This window comes from Phaseolus vulgaris, chromosome 6 (assembly GCF_051622355.1).
Source record: "Phaseolus vulgaris cultivar YP4 chromosome 6, ASM5162235v1, whole genome shotgun sequence".
In the NCBI taxonomy this organism is placed as follows: Eukaryota; Viridiplantae; Streptophyta; class Magnoliopsida; order Fabales; family Fabaceae; genus Phaseolus; species Phaseolus vulgaris.
This window is the reverse complement of record NC_143503.1, coordinates 10,713,880-10,730,372: the sequence shown is the minus strand read 5'-3', so window position 1 is coordinate 10,730,372 and position 16,493 is coordinate 10,713,880. Positions and strand designations below refer to the sequence as shown.

Genomic DNA, 16,493 nt, shown 5'->3' with positions numbered 1-16,493 from the left:
CCTTCTGGTTTTATCTATTTTATTACCTTTATTTATTATATTGATTCTATTTTATTTCCTCTATTTATTATATTGATTCTATTTTCTCTATATAAATAAAGCACCTCTAGAGTCTCAAAAACACAGTTAAGCCCAATGTCTCTCTGTTTCTTATAATTTCAATTTTATTATAAACTTCTGGTTCAAAGCAATTATAAGTGTAACGACACATCAATGTACCAAAAGATTCACAATTTTAAAACATATTCGTAATGTAATATGTAACCAAATAAAGAGTTCACTATAAACACGAAACAGTAACACCGTAATGTGCAGGACTACTAATTATTTACAAACTACATATATTTCATTGCACTCTTAATGTTCATCTACGTCACTCCGCTATTCATCCTGGCATGTGCAAGATACACTTTAGGAATCCCTATATTTTTCATCAGCTAATAAACATATATTACATTAACAGGGTACAAGGGATACCCAAACCGATTACATAAAAATGAAACACAACACTCAAACATTCAAACAAAAGTCCCTTACATTATGTATTCCTGCACGACCCAAAACACCTGCATACTACACACCCATCCAAAAAAAATCTACATAATGATCCCCGATCCAAATCATCACTGAGCCAGCCCCCAAGTCCCAACTCCAAATCATCACTAACAAAAAACTCAAATTGAGGAATCCCTACGTAATGTAGCCCATTCACAGAATTCTGTTATAATTATAAGTAAATGTGAATTTTAAAGGAAATATCATGTTAAAATCTATAATTATGCAGTAAAGGACGTCAAAGTTTGTGACAGCGAATTGAAAAAAACTTAGGAGAGTTCAATTTATTTTCATTTCTTTATCACAAGCAATATGAGAGAGAAAGAGGAAGCAAATGAAAAGAAAGTACTCTGGGTTTTGTGCGAGGGTAAGAAGCAGTGAAGATGTTGATCTTAGGTCTTTCTTGGGAGAGAAGAGGGGCAATTTGGTCTTTTTCTTCGGAATCGGCTTCAGCATCAGCAGAAGAAGGTGCTGATACATCGCGCACGATGAGCTCAACCACGTGATCTGATGCCTCGTTGGATTCAGAGGATGTTGTTGCCATTAGCGCATTCAGATTTCACACAAACAAATATAAAAACCTCAAAGCGAATCGAAGGTTGGTGTTGCTCTGGTAAAGAAGAAGAAGAAGAAGAAACTTCAAATTCAAAAGCCACTATGAAACAGACAGAGGAAGAGACAATGGTTAGAGAGAGACGTCCAATGAGTGTTAGTTGTTGATCGTGGCGTACCCGTGCATTCTTAGATTATGTAATAAAGAAAAAAATATATTTACTGTGGAAATTTAAAAGGATGAAAATAAAATAAAATTCTTAGTTCTTAAAACAATATTAAATTCAGTTTATATATTTTCTATATATAACTTCTATTTAGTAATGTTTATTAAAGTACACATACATTATTATCTTCTTCTTTATAATCAATTTCAATTTTTTTTATGAGTCTCAATCTATTGACACCACTGCACAGTAACATATTTGATGTTGTAAACATGACAATGACGTGACAAAGTCAGATTGCATTCGGTGATGTGAAGTTCAAAATAGGGTAGTAGCACGAATGAGCAGTGAGGGGTGAGCTTCAAAATAGGGTAAAAATATATATTACACAAATTCTTAGTAACAACCAGTGTGATATATTATGTTTTTTACTCATAATGACCCATATTACACCGGTTAAGTCATCTAATTGGTGTAATATATGCTTCATATTAAAAAACTTTTTGAATTTTTTTTCATGAAGACAGGTTGATATAATCAAGAAGACAAACAGATAATTAAGGACTCAAGAGACAATTCACACGGTGAGCAGTCATCTCAGCAATCAAGTCAAGGCCCCACCAAAGACCCGACAAACCTTACCAGAAGAAGAATAGGGCATACACCAGAACATCAATTGTTTTTTCTTCTGGTCTTCTTAAAAATAAAAACATGTTGTAAATAATTTGGGTTCACTTTGGGGTTCAAATAGTAGAATAGGCTAGAGTATGTTCATTTAGTATAATAGGGGTGTATTTATCATTTTAGTTTGTGCCTAGTCCATTAGGGTTAAAATGTAGCCCTAGCTTCTAGAAGTTATGCCTAAGGGATGGTTTTGACCATGGTCAACACCCTGGTAGCCCCTCTCCCCTTCCTTTTCTACCCCTCACTCATCCTGCCCTCCAAGTCACTCCTTCCTATATAAAGGGTGTCTTCCTCCATATATTTACACATTGAAATTTTTTAAGTAAAGAAACTCTGCTTGAGTGAATTAAGAGTCTAAGTACTCCTTTTTATTTGGGTCTTATCTTGGGTGGGTAGTATCCTAAGTGGCGACTCTGGGTCTTTTCTCGAGTGAGTGACATCTCAAGTGGCAGCTCTTGCATCACTCATCTTGGAATCCCCTCTGCTCCAAGTGTCGTGAATTCCCTTTCTAATTCATAAGTTCTTTTCATCCCTTCATCTTTTTCCTTCTTTATTTGCGTCATTATCCATTTCCATTTCATGTTCTTTAATGTTCCTTCCATTCAGTCATTCTTTATCATTTTAGTCTTGTTTCGTTTCCTCTTTTATGTTCTCTTCAATTCCGCACCTTTGCATCATTGTCACCATATTATTGTGTTTTTCTCTTTGCCCTTGTGAAGTGAACCTTCACACTTACTTAACCACTTGGTTAAGTTCGTGTCCAGTGGGGATCTTCTTAGTGTTCTCACCTTTAAATTGCTAAAATCCAAAATCTAAACAAAAGCGAAAACCTTTAAAATGTGCAATCTAAAATCAACTCACATCACTGGGTGCCATTAACGTCACAAAAGTGACCACTTACAGGCACACGGATAACCAGTTTTGCGTGTGCCAATACATGTGGAGGAACCTGTGGTTAGGTAATCAATTTTGGTAGGGTGCGTGTCCAGTTCTGCCATGGGTGTAATATCTGCTCCATATTAAAAAACTTTATATTTTTTTTTCATGAAGAGTGGGTGACCATAAACGTCACAAAAGTGACCACTTACAGGCACACGGGTAACTAGTTTTGCGTGTGCGAGTACATGTGGAGGAACCTATGGCTGGGTAACCAGTTTTGGTATGGTGGGTTTTCAGTTTTGCCATTGGGGTAATATATGGCTCATACTACACCGGTTAAGCCATCTAACCAATGTAATATATGTCCCATATTCAAGAACTTTTTGAATTTTTTTGGGTGTCATAAACGTCACAGAAGTGACCGCTTACAGGCACACGAGTAACCAATTTTGTGTGTGCCAGTACATGTGGAGGAACTTGTGGTTGGGTAACCAGTTTTTGTAGGGTGGGTGTCCAGTTCTGCCATGGGTAACCACGTGGTTAGCACAAAGGGTTGTAATGACGAAATTGAAAGTGATTTTTAATGTTGTAAGGGTGAGTTTTTAATGTTGTGGGGGTGATGCATAAGAAATTCCTGGATCATTTGAGACAGTTGAAGGTGTGAAGAGTTGTGACCATAAACATAACACAAGTGACCACTTACACACACACGGGAAAACCACTTTGGTTGTGACAGTAGGTCTGCAGGAAGCTGTGCCATGTATTACACCGGTTACTCGAGCCAATCAGTGTAATATAGGGGCTTAAATGTGCAGTTGGTAAGCCAATATATTACATTGGTTGGCTCGAGTACCCGGTGTAATATAGGGCCAGTTCTGATTGATGATGAAGCCAATGACGTTGAACACTTGAACAACAAACAAAGAAGTAGTGGCGACTGCTCAAGAAAGATGTTTATGGTTTGCGCTTCGCTTGTTCTACTGCCTAGTTTGTGCTTCCCACTACTTCTTTCTCCTTCCCTCAGACAAGGTCATTGCTTCTTTCTCCCTTTCGTTCGAAACTCTTCCGCTTCCGCACCCGCACCCGCACTCAAACGCTAACCCTTTACACTCTTACAAAATTACCCTCAATGCCACATCACTCCCATCAGAATTACAAAAAAACCTCAGTGCCACATCCTCATCCAATGCCATGTCTAAAACAATGTTTGTTGGCCATCAATGAAGTTTGATAATATTATAAAAAATAGCTTTGCTACCGCAACCCCTCCAAAGGGGTGAGATAAAGGCAAAAAATGAGAATATTTCGTTAGTTGGTCAATTATAACGAAAATAACAGTCATACCCTTAGATTTAGGTAATCTAGTTATAAAATCCATTGAGATTGATTTCCAGGCTTGGTTGGGAATAGGTAAAGGCTGCAAATACTAGCAGGTAATTAACCACTTGCTTAAGTCTATATAAAGGTTGTTTGATGATCTTTTCAAGAACCTAAGAAAGAGAGGTTATTAAAAACGTTTTTCAAGAGTTCAAGAGCTTTGGAGCATCACTTGTGTGTGGAATAGGACTGAGTCTTTGTACACTTTTGTTCTTCTACTTTATATAGCCCAAGTGTATTCTATTTCTTTCACTTTGAACATTGTAATTTTGTGTATTTGGTGTAAGACAGTTTTAGAAAAGTGTTTTTGAAAACTGTGGTGTTGCCAAGGAGTGGTGTGTGTTCTTTAGGAGTTCAAGATCATCACTCCTTGCGTGTGTTTTGTAATCTAGGTTTGATTACATAGTGAATTCTTAGTGGTTAGCTGAGGACTAGATGTAGCTCTTGGTTAAGAGTGAACTCATATAAACCTCTTTGTGTGAATCTCTCTATCCCTTCTTTTTTAAACTGTTTTAATCTTTGTTCTTTCTCTGCTGGTATAAACAACCTATTGTTTCGGAAAAACAACCAATTGAATTTCTATAAAGAACATTAAAGCTAAACTTTTATCCAGTTGAACAGAAAATCAATTGGTTGATTTTTCAGGACTTTTCACTCTACTTCCAAACTTTTTGATAATCTTGTGAAAACAACTCACCCCCTCTTGTTTAGGCTACTAATTCTAACAATTGGAATCAGGAGTTGAGTTCTTGAAAGTTACTCAAGTTTAGATTCTAAAACCTTTTTGAAAATGACTGAAAAACTACCCTTTGGGGAGGGTGCTTCTATAAACAGATCACCTTTGTTTTGTGGACTGAACTATCAATTTTTTAAGGTAATAATGATTTTTTTTGTTGAATCATAGAGGAATCTGGGATGCTATCACAAATGACCCTTTTATACCTAAGCTTGAAAAAGATGTTATTTTTAATGAAAAACCTTAGTCCCAATGGACTGAGATTGAAAATAAAAAGGCTCAATATGATTGCATTGCCAAGAACATCATCACTTATGCTTTGAATTCAGATGAATTTTTCAGGGTCTCTCAATGTGGATCTGCAAAGGAGATGTGGGACATCCTTGAAGTTACCCATGAAGGCACAACATATGTGAAGAGGGCAAGGAAGCATGTCTTGATCCAAGAGTATGAAATGTTTAGGATTCTTAAAGGAGAAACCATCTCGAATGTGCAGAAGAGATTTACTCACATGGTAAATCACCTCATTGGTCTTCGCAAAATCTTTGAAAGAGAGGAGTTGAACATCAAGATCCTCAAATGCTTGGATAAATCTTGGCAACCAAAGGTCAGTGCTATTTCTAAATCCAAGGATTTGACTACATTGACCACTGCCTCCTTGTTTGGAAAGCTAAGAGAGCATGAGTTTGAGATGAATTGACTTAATGACCAAGAAAATAAAGAAAAGCATGTGAAAAACATTGCTTTAAAAGCTCCTGGTCAAAAGGGTGATCAAGACTCAAGTGAGTGTAGTGATAGTGAGACTCTCAACTTTCTCACAAGGAAGTTTGGCAAGTTCTTGAAGAAGAACAGTTAGGGCAAAAACCAACCATCAAATAGGTATAATAGTAAGATAGTCGATGAATTTAATTCTACAAACTATACTTGTTTTGGATGTGGGAAACAGGGTCTCATCAAGGTTGATTGTTTAAACAATGAGAGCAAAGAGAAAGGGGCTAACAAGAAGTTTGAAAAGAGAGGCAAAGCAAGAAGAGCCTGCATATCTTGGCAAGACAATGATGAATCATCCTCAAGTTCATCATCAAAAGAAGATGAAGAAGTCAATCTGTGTTTGATGGCAAAAGAAGGTTCAAAAACTAGCAGTGTAAGTTCTAACACTTTTTTGAATTTTGAAAACTATAGTTAACTTCTTGATGCCTTCAAAGAAACTCATGAGGAAGCTAACAGGCTAGCCCTATTGAATAAATGGTTGAAAGGGTTAAACAACTGGTTGGAAGATAGAGTCAAGACCTTAGAAGAAGAGTTAAGCAATTCAAAAACTGATTTTGAAAACCTATAAATGATTTACCAAAACTCTTATTGTAAGTGTGTTGACTCAAGCTTTTGTGAAAACTCTTATTCCCTTCAAAAAAGAAGGTTCACTATCTTTTAAAAACTATGGATAAGTTTTCCAAAGGCCAATACAATCTTGAAACTGTTTTTGCTTATCAAAACTGTGTTTTTGGCAAGACTGGATTGGGATTTAATCCAAATAGCAAGAACAAACCTTTTTCAAAACCTTTCTCAAGTTTCTTTGAAAAACAACTTGTTGTTCTATCGAAACATCCATTTAAAATATGCTTTTACTACATGAAAAGGGGCCACACTATTAAATTCTGCAAAGTTAGGAGGCTTTATGTTCCTAAAGGTCTTTTGAAATGGGTTCCTAAGGTTCCTACTAACATTATTAGACCCACATTCATAAGGGGACAAAATCTTGCTTCTTAACCTTTTCTTGTAGGTATCCTTGGTAGCCAAGAAACATCTTGAGTTTAAAGAATAACTACTCAAGGGAAAACCAACAAGAGTAAAGTCAGTCTTTGTGCTTGCACTTCTCCATGTATATGTCTTGCAGTGTTCTTTGAAAGTCAAGAGACATCCTTGGCACATGCATAAGAAACTTCAAGAATAAAGAGAGTATGTGTGTTTTCATTTCTCAACTTATGTAAGTGTCCCTTGGTGACCATATAAACATCTCAAAGTACTCTTTTGGGTGAATCTATTGAGATGATCTCTGTGCAAAGGTATGACCAAATTACATATTGCATTTTTTCATCACTTTGGAAGATAACTTTTTTTGGAAAATATTCACTTGCTGTCACAGTAAAACAACCAGTTGAAAGTTCAAAACAACCTGTTGTTTTGCCTCTGACACCTCTACATAAAGCTGCCCAAATTGCTTACGCATGGTTAAACCTATTTCTGCCTTTTCAAAACCGATTGTTGGTCAAATAGGCAATAAATATGCCTCAGAATCTGATCATAAGGGAATATATTTTGTTGCTTTATTGGAAATTCAAGTTTTCTTATGAATGGTCAAACATAATAAAAGTTCAGTCAAAACTTTTTCTACTGAGACTAACACATTGCCTCTTTTCCACTAATGAAGATTCTTTTTCTTTGGAAAAACAACTCACTAATAGCCAATTTATCTTGGCCAACTTTTTCAGCTTATATATGTTTACGATTTTCAACTGAATATTTCATAAAAAAAACCTGTTTTTTTTTTCTGCACCTTCACTTGAAACTGTTCTTCCAGTACACCTTCATACATTCATTTCTACATCATGGCCTCTTCACCCCCCTCACCAAAGAGAAATAAATCATGTGCTATCAAAAGGGCTGGACATCTTGAAAATTGGTTTTCGGGTGACAATGAGAAAATTGGAAATTTTTTACACGAGACAAGTAGAAAGGTCATCAATAACCCAAAGTTGATATCCTTCAACTAGCTAAAGGAGCAAAATCTCAAGGAGGTGAGGAAGGTCTTGAAATATTATAAACTAAGAACGTTTCTTGAGATGTCTGGAAACACTTATCCAGATCTTGTGAAGGTATTTTACACAAATCTACTTATTGATGTTGAGAACATGTATTCACATGTCAAAGGGGTAGATATGGAGATCACTTTTGTTGTATCCACTACCATCATTAGACTAAAATACTCAGGGATAAGGATCAACAAAGGGAACATAGGTGTTGTGGAGGACTTCAACAAAATCCAATTCTATGTGAGTTGTCTAAAAAATCCTCACTTGAGAGTGAATGGTTTTTCTGTAGGTGCTTTAAAATTGAATGAGAGGATCATTGCCTTCATTGTCACATGGATGTTAACTCCAAGGGGAATTAATCATGTTTTTCTTATTGAAAAAGACCTTGTCCTAATTTATGCATAATGAAGAACATCAAAATGAATTGAATACATCTCTTCAAGGAGCATATGCAAAAATCTGAGGTTAAGTGATTATCATTTCCCTTATGTTGTTCTTATATATAAATTTCTTCAATATTTTGAAGTTGATCTTGATGAATAATTGTTAGAGGTGGTAAAACCATCTCATGGAATTAATAATGGGTCACATAGCAAGATGGGATTTACCAAAATTGGTGACAAATGGGTTAGCAAAGAAGAAGAATGTGTGGGTCCTTTTCAAACTAAACAAATGATGGACACCAATTTGCACCAAATGTTGGGAATCAATCTGAACATGAACAAGATGATCAAGGCACTGAAAATCCAACTGAGCAAGTTCCTGATGCAACCTATGGAGTTGCTGCCACACTTTGTTTTTTCTTCTTATGAATTATGCAGAAACTGGTTTTGAGTGTGCTTGATGAAACTGTTTTATCCTCCTGCTATACTTATTTTGTATTGCATACAATTCTCTTTTGCAGGACCTTTCAAGTTCAAAAACTACAACACAAACAAACCAGAGATTTGTCTTCATCAAATAGGGGGAGATTGTTGAACAAGATGCTTTAATGCCTCCACATTTGTGTGAAAAGCTTGAAGACCTTGCTGCTATGTGTGTGTGTGTGTTATCTAGTAGTTTTTGACTTGTTAATTCACATCTTGTATTAATCCAAGCTCACTTAACTCTTCATCTCTTTTGAAAGAAATTTTTCCTTAAAAGCTGGGAAATTTTAGTTAGTTATTTTTTTAATCAACTAGTTTAAAAAGCTGTTACTCAAAGGTATTGAGGCTAAGACAAGTTTTTCAACCTGTTGAATTGTCGAAACAACTGGTTGTTTGACACTTAGTGGTTTTCAAAATGATTTGAAAAAGCTTTCCTTTATTTGTCTTCACCATCAAACTAAAACAACCGGTTATTTTGATAAAACAACTACTTGTTTTTATGAAATCCGTAACAAAAAAATTATTTCAATATTTTGTTTTAGAAAACAATCTGTTGTTTTTATAACAAAATTCTGTTAAGAATTTTAAACTGTTTTTAAATGATTCCAACTGCTTTTGATTTATGATCTAACAGTTTTAACCACTTGCTTAAGTTTATATAAATGTTGTTTGATGATCTTTCCTAGAACCTAAGCAAGAGAGATTATTAAAAACGTTTTTCAAGAGTTCAAGAGCTTTGAATCATCACTTGTGTGTGGAATAGGACTGGGTCTTTGTACACTTTTGTTCTTCTACTTTGTATAGCCCATGTGTATTCTATTTCTTTCACTTTGAACGCTATAATGTGTATTTTGTGTAAGACAGTTTTAGAAAAGTGTTTTTGAAAACTGTGATGTTGTCAAAGAGTGGTGTGTGTTTTTGAGGGGTTCAAGATCACCACTCTTGGTGTGTGTTTTGTAATCTAAGTTTGATTACATAGTGAATTCTCAGTGGTTAGCTGAGAATTGGATGTAGCTCTTGGTTAAAAGTGAACCACTATAAATCTCTTTGTGTGAATATCTCTATCCCTTCTCTTTTACACTGTTTTAATCATTGTGCTTTCTTTGGTGGTATAAACAACTTGTTGAATTTCTGTAAAGAACATCAAAACTGAACTTTTATCCAGTTGAACAGAAAATCAATTGGTTGATTTTTCAGAACTTTTCACTCTACTTCCAAACTTTTTGAAAATTTTGTAAAAACAATTTACCCCATCTTGTTTAGGCTACTAATTCCAACAAAAGATGTAACCAACTTGCCATAGCCTTGTATAAATCTTCAATAATACCCGAATAATCCCAAAATCCCTTAATTCCTTTAAAGACCTCAGTTGGGACCAGTTTGAAACAATTACATTTTTGGTAGCATCAGGTTTAACACCAGTTTCTCAAGTCAAGTGTCCCAAATATTTTACTTGGGACTTACCAAACTACATTTCTTATGATTAAGAACCAAAGAATTTAGGTTCAAAATAATTAGAGATTTTTAGATAAGTAATATGATCATCCCATGTTTTTTAATAAACCAAAATATCATAAAAAAAAGTCTAAAATAAATTGATTCAAACATGGTCGAAAAATATCATTCATCAAATTTTGAAATGTAGCCGGGGCATTACTAAGGCGAAATGGTAGAACTACCCATTCATATAAGCCACTATGAGTTCAAAAAGCAGTTTTATGGATATCCCCCTCATGCAATCTTAGATGATTATAGCCACTACGTAAATCTAATTTAGGAAAATATTGTGTCACTTTTAACTCATCTAAGAGATCTTCAATTAAAGGAATATAAAATTTAGTTTTTACTGTCAATGCACTATGCTTTCTAAAATCATTACAACACCTCTAGGAACCATCTTTTTTCTTTACTAATACCCATGGAGAGTTATGGGAACTAGACTCTCTCTAATGAATCCCATAAAGAGCAAGGATTAAACTTGTCTCTCTATTTCCTCCTTTTGAAAATGAGGATATGTACAGGGTTTAAGACAAACAAAAATATCACTAGTAACAGTAATTTTATAATCCTACCTGCGTTTTGGCAGTAATTGTATAGGATCTTGAAAGACTTCCTCAAACTGTTGAACCAAATCATCCATTTGATTCTATTGTATAGGTGTTAAATCTGAATTGTCCCCCCCTTTTGATGTTGAATAAAATAAGGAGCTTGAACTGACAACAACATATGTTGACTTTATCAGGTTTTAAATTCCCATAAACCTGCAATGGAGAAGGAAGTTTCTGACCTCCCTGTAATATAACAGTCTCTCCTTGATGTTGAAAAGTCATTGTAAGTTTATCACAATTACCTATAGTCCTAAACCATTGCATACCTAAAATTACCTCAAATGATATTAATGGGTAAAACTAAAAAATCAGCTTGAAATACATTATTATTAAATTTCCATGAAACATGAGGGCAAATTTTAGTAATATTGTTTTATCTGAAGCTACAGTGACAAAAAAAAATCCTTAATGAAAACAAATTTTAAACCGAGCAACTTCATCCATTTTTCACTAATAAAATTATTTAACCTGGCTCTAGTACTAATTTTTTACATTACAAGTTTCTCTTTCTATTGTAACCTTTTCTCTTTGCACTCAGTACCTTCTACACCTCTGCACTCACTGCACGTTTGCACTCACCGGACCGTTCCAAATATCTCCAACACTCAATACCTCCAAACTGCACACACTCAGGTGGCCACTCACACCTATATATATATGTTTCTTAAATGCGATTTTTTTTTTCTTATACTTCTTCAGAGTACTTCACATATTGCATTCTTTTTTCAACATCTTTGATATTGTTTTACACTTGATTAACACAAATCTTGCTTGTCAACTTCGATATTCTATTAGACGCTAAGAAAGTAAACTTTTGTTTTCAACTTGTGTGAATCTTTAACTCTCTTTCCTAATCTATGGAACACAATAAGTATCAATGAATAATATAATTTATAATTTGTACTGGTAGACTAAAACCGAGAGGTTTTAGGCCGAGAACAACATTGAGTAAACAAGGGAAGAAGGTTGAAACCGAGAGGTTTAAACCGAGAATGAAAAAGATATATGTTAAAGAATAAAATAAAATATAAATATTACTATAAAAATGAAACCCAATTAAGTTTAAAACCCACAAGAGGAGTGTGTAAATAATAAAAAGGTGTAAAGAGAAAGTCCAACAGAAAAGGAGAAAAGCCCATTAAGGAAACCCTATAAATAGAAGTTCAGAGTAAGAAAAAAGGTAAGAGTGATTTTATCTGATGAACGTTAAACCTTTTCTGACTTTGGCATCGGAGCGACTTGCAGGTACCCCCCACCTGTTGTGAGGAGAAGCCGAGAGCACCAGCCGAGAGGAGAAGCCGAGAGCACCAGCCGAGAGGAGAAGCCGAGAGCACTAGCCGAGAGGAGAAGCCAAGAGTTTCCATCAAGGAGAGAAGTACCCGGCCCGAGATAGTATTCAGCCCAAGATTGAAGGATTAGTCTTGATTAACCCATTTCAAGTGTTCTTGGTCCTTGTTGTAAGAACATTTTGGCGCCCACCGTGGGGCCGAGGGTCAATTGAGAAGGGTTAAAGACAAGATGAGTCAAGGAGGAGAACAAGGTGGAGATCGGGAAGACAATGTTAACATGCCAATGGCAATGTTGGTCCAATTACAAAAAGAATTCGAGATGTTAAAAAAGAATAATGAAGAAGAATTGAGTATGTTAAGAGCCGAAAACGCACACATGAGGAGAAAGTTGCAAGAGGAAACGGTTTTGAATTCATCTTTCGAAACTGTCCAACCGGGGATACAAGTGAACGAGAGGATATATAATGAAAATTCTCAAACCAGAAGAAGATGGCTTGAAAACTCTGGGGTTTGTGCAGGAACATCTTCCAGAAAACATCCGTTTTATGATGTTATAGTCGATACTCCGTTGCCTGACAATTGGAAGAACTTAACCATTGACAAATATGATGGAAGTACGGATCCTGATGAGCATATTGCAATATATACTACTCAAACCAGCTTGTATTAGTGAACATAAGACAAGAAAAAGGAGAGTCTTTAAGAATGTTCATGGAACAGTTTGGAAAGGTTGCTTTGGGGATCCGAAATCTTAGTCCAGAGGTCACCATGCATCATATGATAACGGCATTAAAACCGGGACCATTTGCCGATAGTCTTTGCAAGAAACCTGCGATCAATCTGGATGAACTAAGGCAACGGGCATCAAAATTTATGCAAATGGAAGAATTAAGGGAGTTTCGAAACCAAGTAAGGGTTGATGGAGGCGAGAAGAGGGTGACAGAAAGAGAACACCCGCCTGTTTCAAGAAGAGCCCGAGAAGAATTCAGAGCTCGAAAGTTCCAGCAATACACACCTCTAAATACGAACAGAGCAAGAATTTTACAGGAAGCCATGGCAGCCGAAATAATACCATCACCAAGAAAAGCAAGAACACCAGAAAGGGCAGACCGCACCAAACATTGTGAATATCATAAAAATCATGGTCATCATACAGAAGAATGTATTGGGTTGAAAGATAAAATAGAAGAGTTGATTCATGCCGGACAGTTAAAACGTTTTGTTCAAAGGGGAAATCCAAGAGTATGGTTGAGTCCAGAGAGAGATACGAGGGGGCGAGAGCTGGGTGAAAGAAGGGTTGAAAGGTTGGAAAGGAGAGAAAATAAACAAGTGGAAAAAAGAGACGAAAGAAGGGTTGGAAGGCCAGACGAAAGAAGAGATAGAATCTATCAAAACACCCAATCAGTAAGACGAAGCAGAGAGCGAAGTTTGGGAAGACCGGTTAGGGGGTTTATAAATACGATCTCAGGAGGTTTTTCTGGGAAGGAATCCTCATCTGCACGAAAGCAACATTGGAGAAATATCAGGTCTGTTAATCATGTTTTCAAAAGAAGAACTTTACCACCAATGCTTTTCACAGACGAAGACTTCCAAGAAATTGATCCAGATCATGATGATCCTATGGTGATCACGGTTGAAATAGCCGAATATGCTGTCATGAAGACCCTGGTTGATCAAGGGAGTTCGGTCGATATCTTGTTCTGGGATACGTTCAAAAGGTTACATTTGAGAGAAGAAGACATAGTACCTTTCCGAGAGCAAATCATTGGCTTTTCAGGCGAAAGAGTTAGCACAAAGGGATATGTTGATTTGGTGACAACATTTGGAAGAGGTAGCAAAGTTAGAAAAATTAAAATCCAATATCTGGTGGTGGATGCATCCACCTCATACAATGTGTTGCTAGGACGATCTTCCTTAAATAAGTTAGGAGCAATCGTGTCAACACCACATTTGGCCATGAAATTCCCAACAGAAAAAGGAGAGATAGCTACAGTTTATGTCAATCAAAGAGATGCTCGAGAATGTTATGCAGCAGGTTTAAAAATGAATTTGAAGGTGGATAAAGAGGTTGAAAAAATAGTAGCCATGGTGGACTTGGATCCCAGATTGAATGAGGAAAGGTTGGAACCGAAAGAAGAAACGACAGCAGTACTGTTAGGCCAAGACGACAGACAATGCACTTATGTAAGTGGAAGTATGCCTGATGAATTGCTTAGCAAACTTATCACACTGCTGCGTAGCAATAAGGATTTATTTGCCTGGCGGCCGTCTGATATCCCTGGAATTGATCCAGAGGTAATGTGTCACAAATTATCTGTTTGCCGGGAAGCAAAGCCAGTATCTCAAAAACGAAGAAAGTTAGGAGAAGAACGACGACAGGCAGCAATTGAAGAAACTCAAAAGTTAATACAAGCTGGTTTTATCCGAGAAGCTAAGTATACCACATGGTTGTCTAATGTGGTACTTGTCAAAAAACCAAGTGGACAATGGAGATGTGTACAGATTACACCGATTTGAACAAAGCTTGTCCGAAAGACACATATCCATTGCCTAACATAGATCGACTAGTTGATGGGGCATCTGGCCAAGAGATGATGAGTTTCCTTGATGCTTATTCGGGGTATAATCAAATACAGATGTATGCACCTGATATCCCGAAAACAGCTTTCACCACTGATGTTGCAAATTATTGTTATAAAGTCATGCCTTTCGGCTTGAAGAATGCTGGGGCAACATACCAAAGATTGATGGACAAAGTGTTTAAAGAACAGATTGGAAAGAACCTAGAAGTGTATGTTGATGACATGGTTGTTAAATCAAATGAGATACAGAAACACCTGGAAGACCTTGAAGAAGTGTTTGCTCAAATAAGGAAATACAATATTCGACTTAATCCAGAAAAATGCGTTTTTGGCGTCAGAGGAGGAAAATTTTTGGGATTTATGTTGACAAACAGAGGAATTGAAGCTAATCCTGACAAATGTGAGGCAATCATGCAGATGGGAAGACCAAAAAACCTAAAAAAAGTGCAAAGGCTAGTAGGGAAGTTGAATTCACTATCAAGATTTCTGCCAATATTGGCTGAGAAAACTAAACCGATTATAAACTTGTTGAAAAAATCTGAAAATTTTGTGTGGAGTGAACAATGTGAGCAAGCTTTATCTCAAATAAATAGCATGGTGGCTGAACCTCCAATTTTAGTAAAACCTGTACCCAATCAACCCATCATAGTCTACTTAGCTACTTCAAATCAAGCAATAGGAGCCGCTTTAATCCAAGAAAACCCAGAGCAGAAACCGATATATTTTGTGAGTAGAACCCTACAAAATGCCGAAACCAGATATCCCAAAGTTGAGAGAGTTGCCCTAACATTAGTGTATGCTGCAAGACGCCTTCGACCATACTTTCAGAATCATCAGGTAATAGTGAGAACAGATTTTCCAATATCTAAAATTTTTAAAAAAACCAGAGCTTGCAGGTCGAATGGTGACATGGTCAATGGAGCTTTCGGAATATGGAATCAAATACGAACCAAGAGGACCAATCAAAGCCCAATCTCTTGCAGATTTTATCATTCAGATGCCAACATCAGCACAACAGGACCTGTGGACTTTGTATGTAGATGGCGCGTCAAGCAAAAGAGGAAGCGGAGCAGGAATAGTACTTGAAGGACCCGATAACTTCCAAGTCGAAATGGCGCTCAAATTCGAGTTCAAAACATCCAACAATCAGGCCGAATATGAAGCTCTTGTTGCAGGATTGTTATTAGCCAGAGACATGGGAGTGGAAAATGTCCTTTGCAAAACGGATTCACAGCTGTCAGTGGGACAAGTGCACGGGGAGTATCAGGTAAAAGACCCTTTGTTAATGAAATATTATCATAAAGTCTTAAATATTATGCAATGTTTTAACAAGGCCGAGATGAAATACATTCCAAGAGAATTAAATATGAAAGCAGATTCATTGTCTAAGTTAGCAAGCCAACAAAGACAAGTGCAACACAATTCCATCATACAACAAACCCTCAGTCATCCGACAGTTAGTCTCGACGAATGCTTCAATATTGTAACAGCCAAAGATGACTGGATAAACACATACTTCGAAATCATAAAGACCCAGGAGCAAGGTGTTTAGCCGGATGTCAAAATAGCAAAGAAAGTCGCTAATTTCATTCTAATCGGTGATGAGCTATATAAAAGAGGATACTCTATGCCCTTGTTAAAATGTTTGACCAAAGAACAAGCAGAATATGTGGTCAAAGAACTTCATGAAGGAATTTGTGGACTGCATTGTGGAGCTCGAACAATGGAAACAAAGGTTTGTAGAGCTGGTTATTATTGGCCAACAATCCGAGAGGACTGTGAAGTTTATGTCAAAACATGTAGAAAATGCCAAGAGTTTGGGAGCTTAAATCATATCCCAGCGCAGGAGTTGCAAGAAATCATATCTCCATGGCCATTTGCAAAATGG

The 16,493-nt window shown here is 36.4% G+C and overlaps 2 protein-coding genes across 7 annotated transcripts in view; one reads left to right on the top strand and one right to left on the bottom strand.

Moving 5' to 3' along the window:
* Positions 1-1,296, bottom strand: part of LOC137831000 (uncharacterized) — a 40,171-nt gene extending 38,875 nt beyond the window's left edge. For 2 of the 6 annotated variants that reach the window (XR_016521357.1, XM_090303110.1), the window contains exon 1: positions 905-1,292. Coding sequence is in view for 3 of the 6 variants with exons in the window: in XM_090303110.1 (XP_090159236.1) it covers positions 905-1,099 (195 nt within the window). In the remaining 3 variants the exon portion in view is untranslated. Of the gene's footprint in view, positions 1-904 lie in introns of all 6 variants that reach the window. The other 4 variants (XM_068638472.2, XM_090303111.1, XM_068638470.2 and 1 more) reach the window with 3 other exon arrangements.
* An 11,438-nt stretch (positions 1,297-12,734) lies between these two features.
* On the top strand, positions 12,735-16,157 carry LOC150026631 (uncharacterized). Its single transcript, XM_090303819.1, has 4 exons — positions 12,735-14,439; positions 14,526-15,442; positions 15,603-15,872; positions 15,939-16,157. The coding sequence occupies exons 1-4, from the start codon at positions 12,735-12,737 to the stop codon at positions 16,155-16,157; spliced, it is 3,111 nt and encodes a 1,036-aa protein (XP_090159945.1).
* The last annotated feature ends 336 nt before the right edge of the window (positions 16,158-16,493 follow it).

Bases quoted from the DNA above. Each gene is read 5' to 3' on its own strand.
- LOC150026631 (XM_090303819.1), top strand. From the start codon at position 12,735: ATGGAACAGTTTGGAAAGGTTGCTTTGGGGATCCGAAATCTTAGTCCA. The intron at 14,440-14,525 runs GTTTTATCCGAG...AGATGTGTACAG, and splicing joins TCAAAAGTTAATACAAGCTG to ATTACACCGATTTGAACAAA. The intron at 15,873-15,938 runs GTAAAAGACCCT...TGTTTTAACAAG, and splicing joins AAGTGCACGGGGAGTATCAG to GCCGAGATGAAATACATTCC.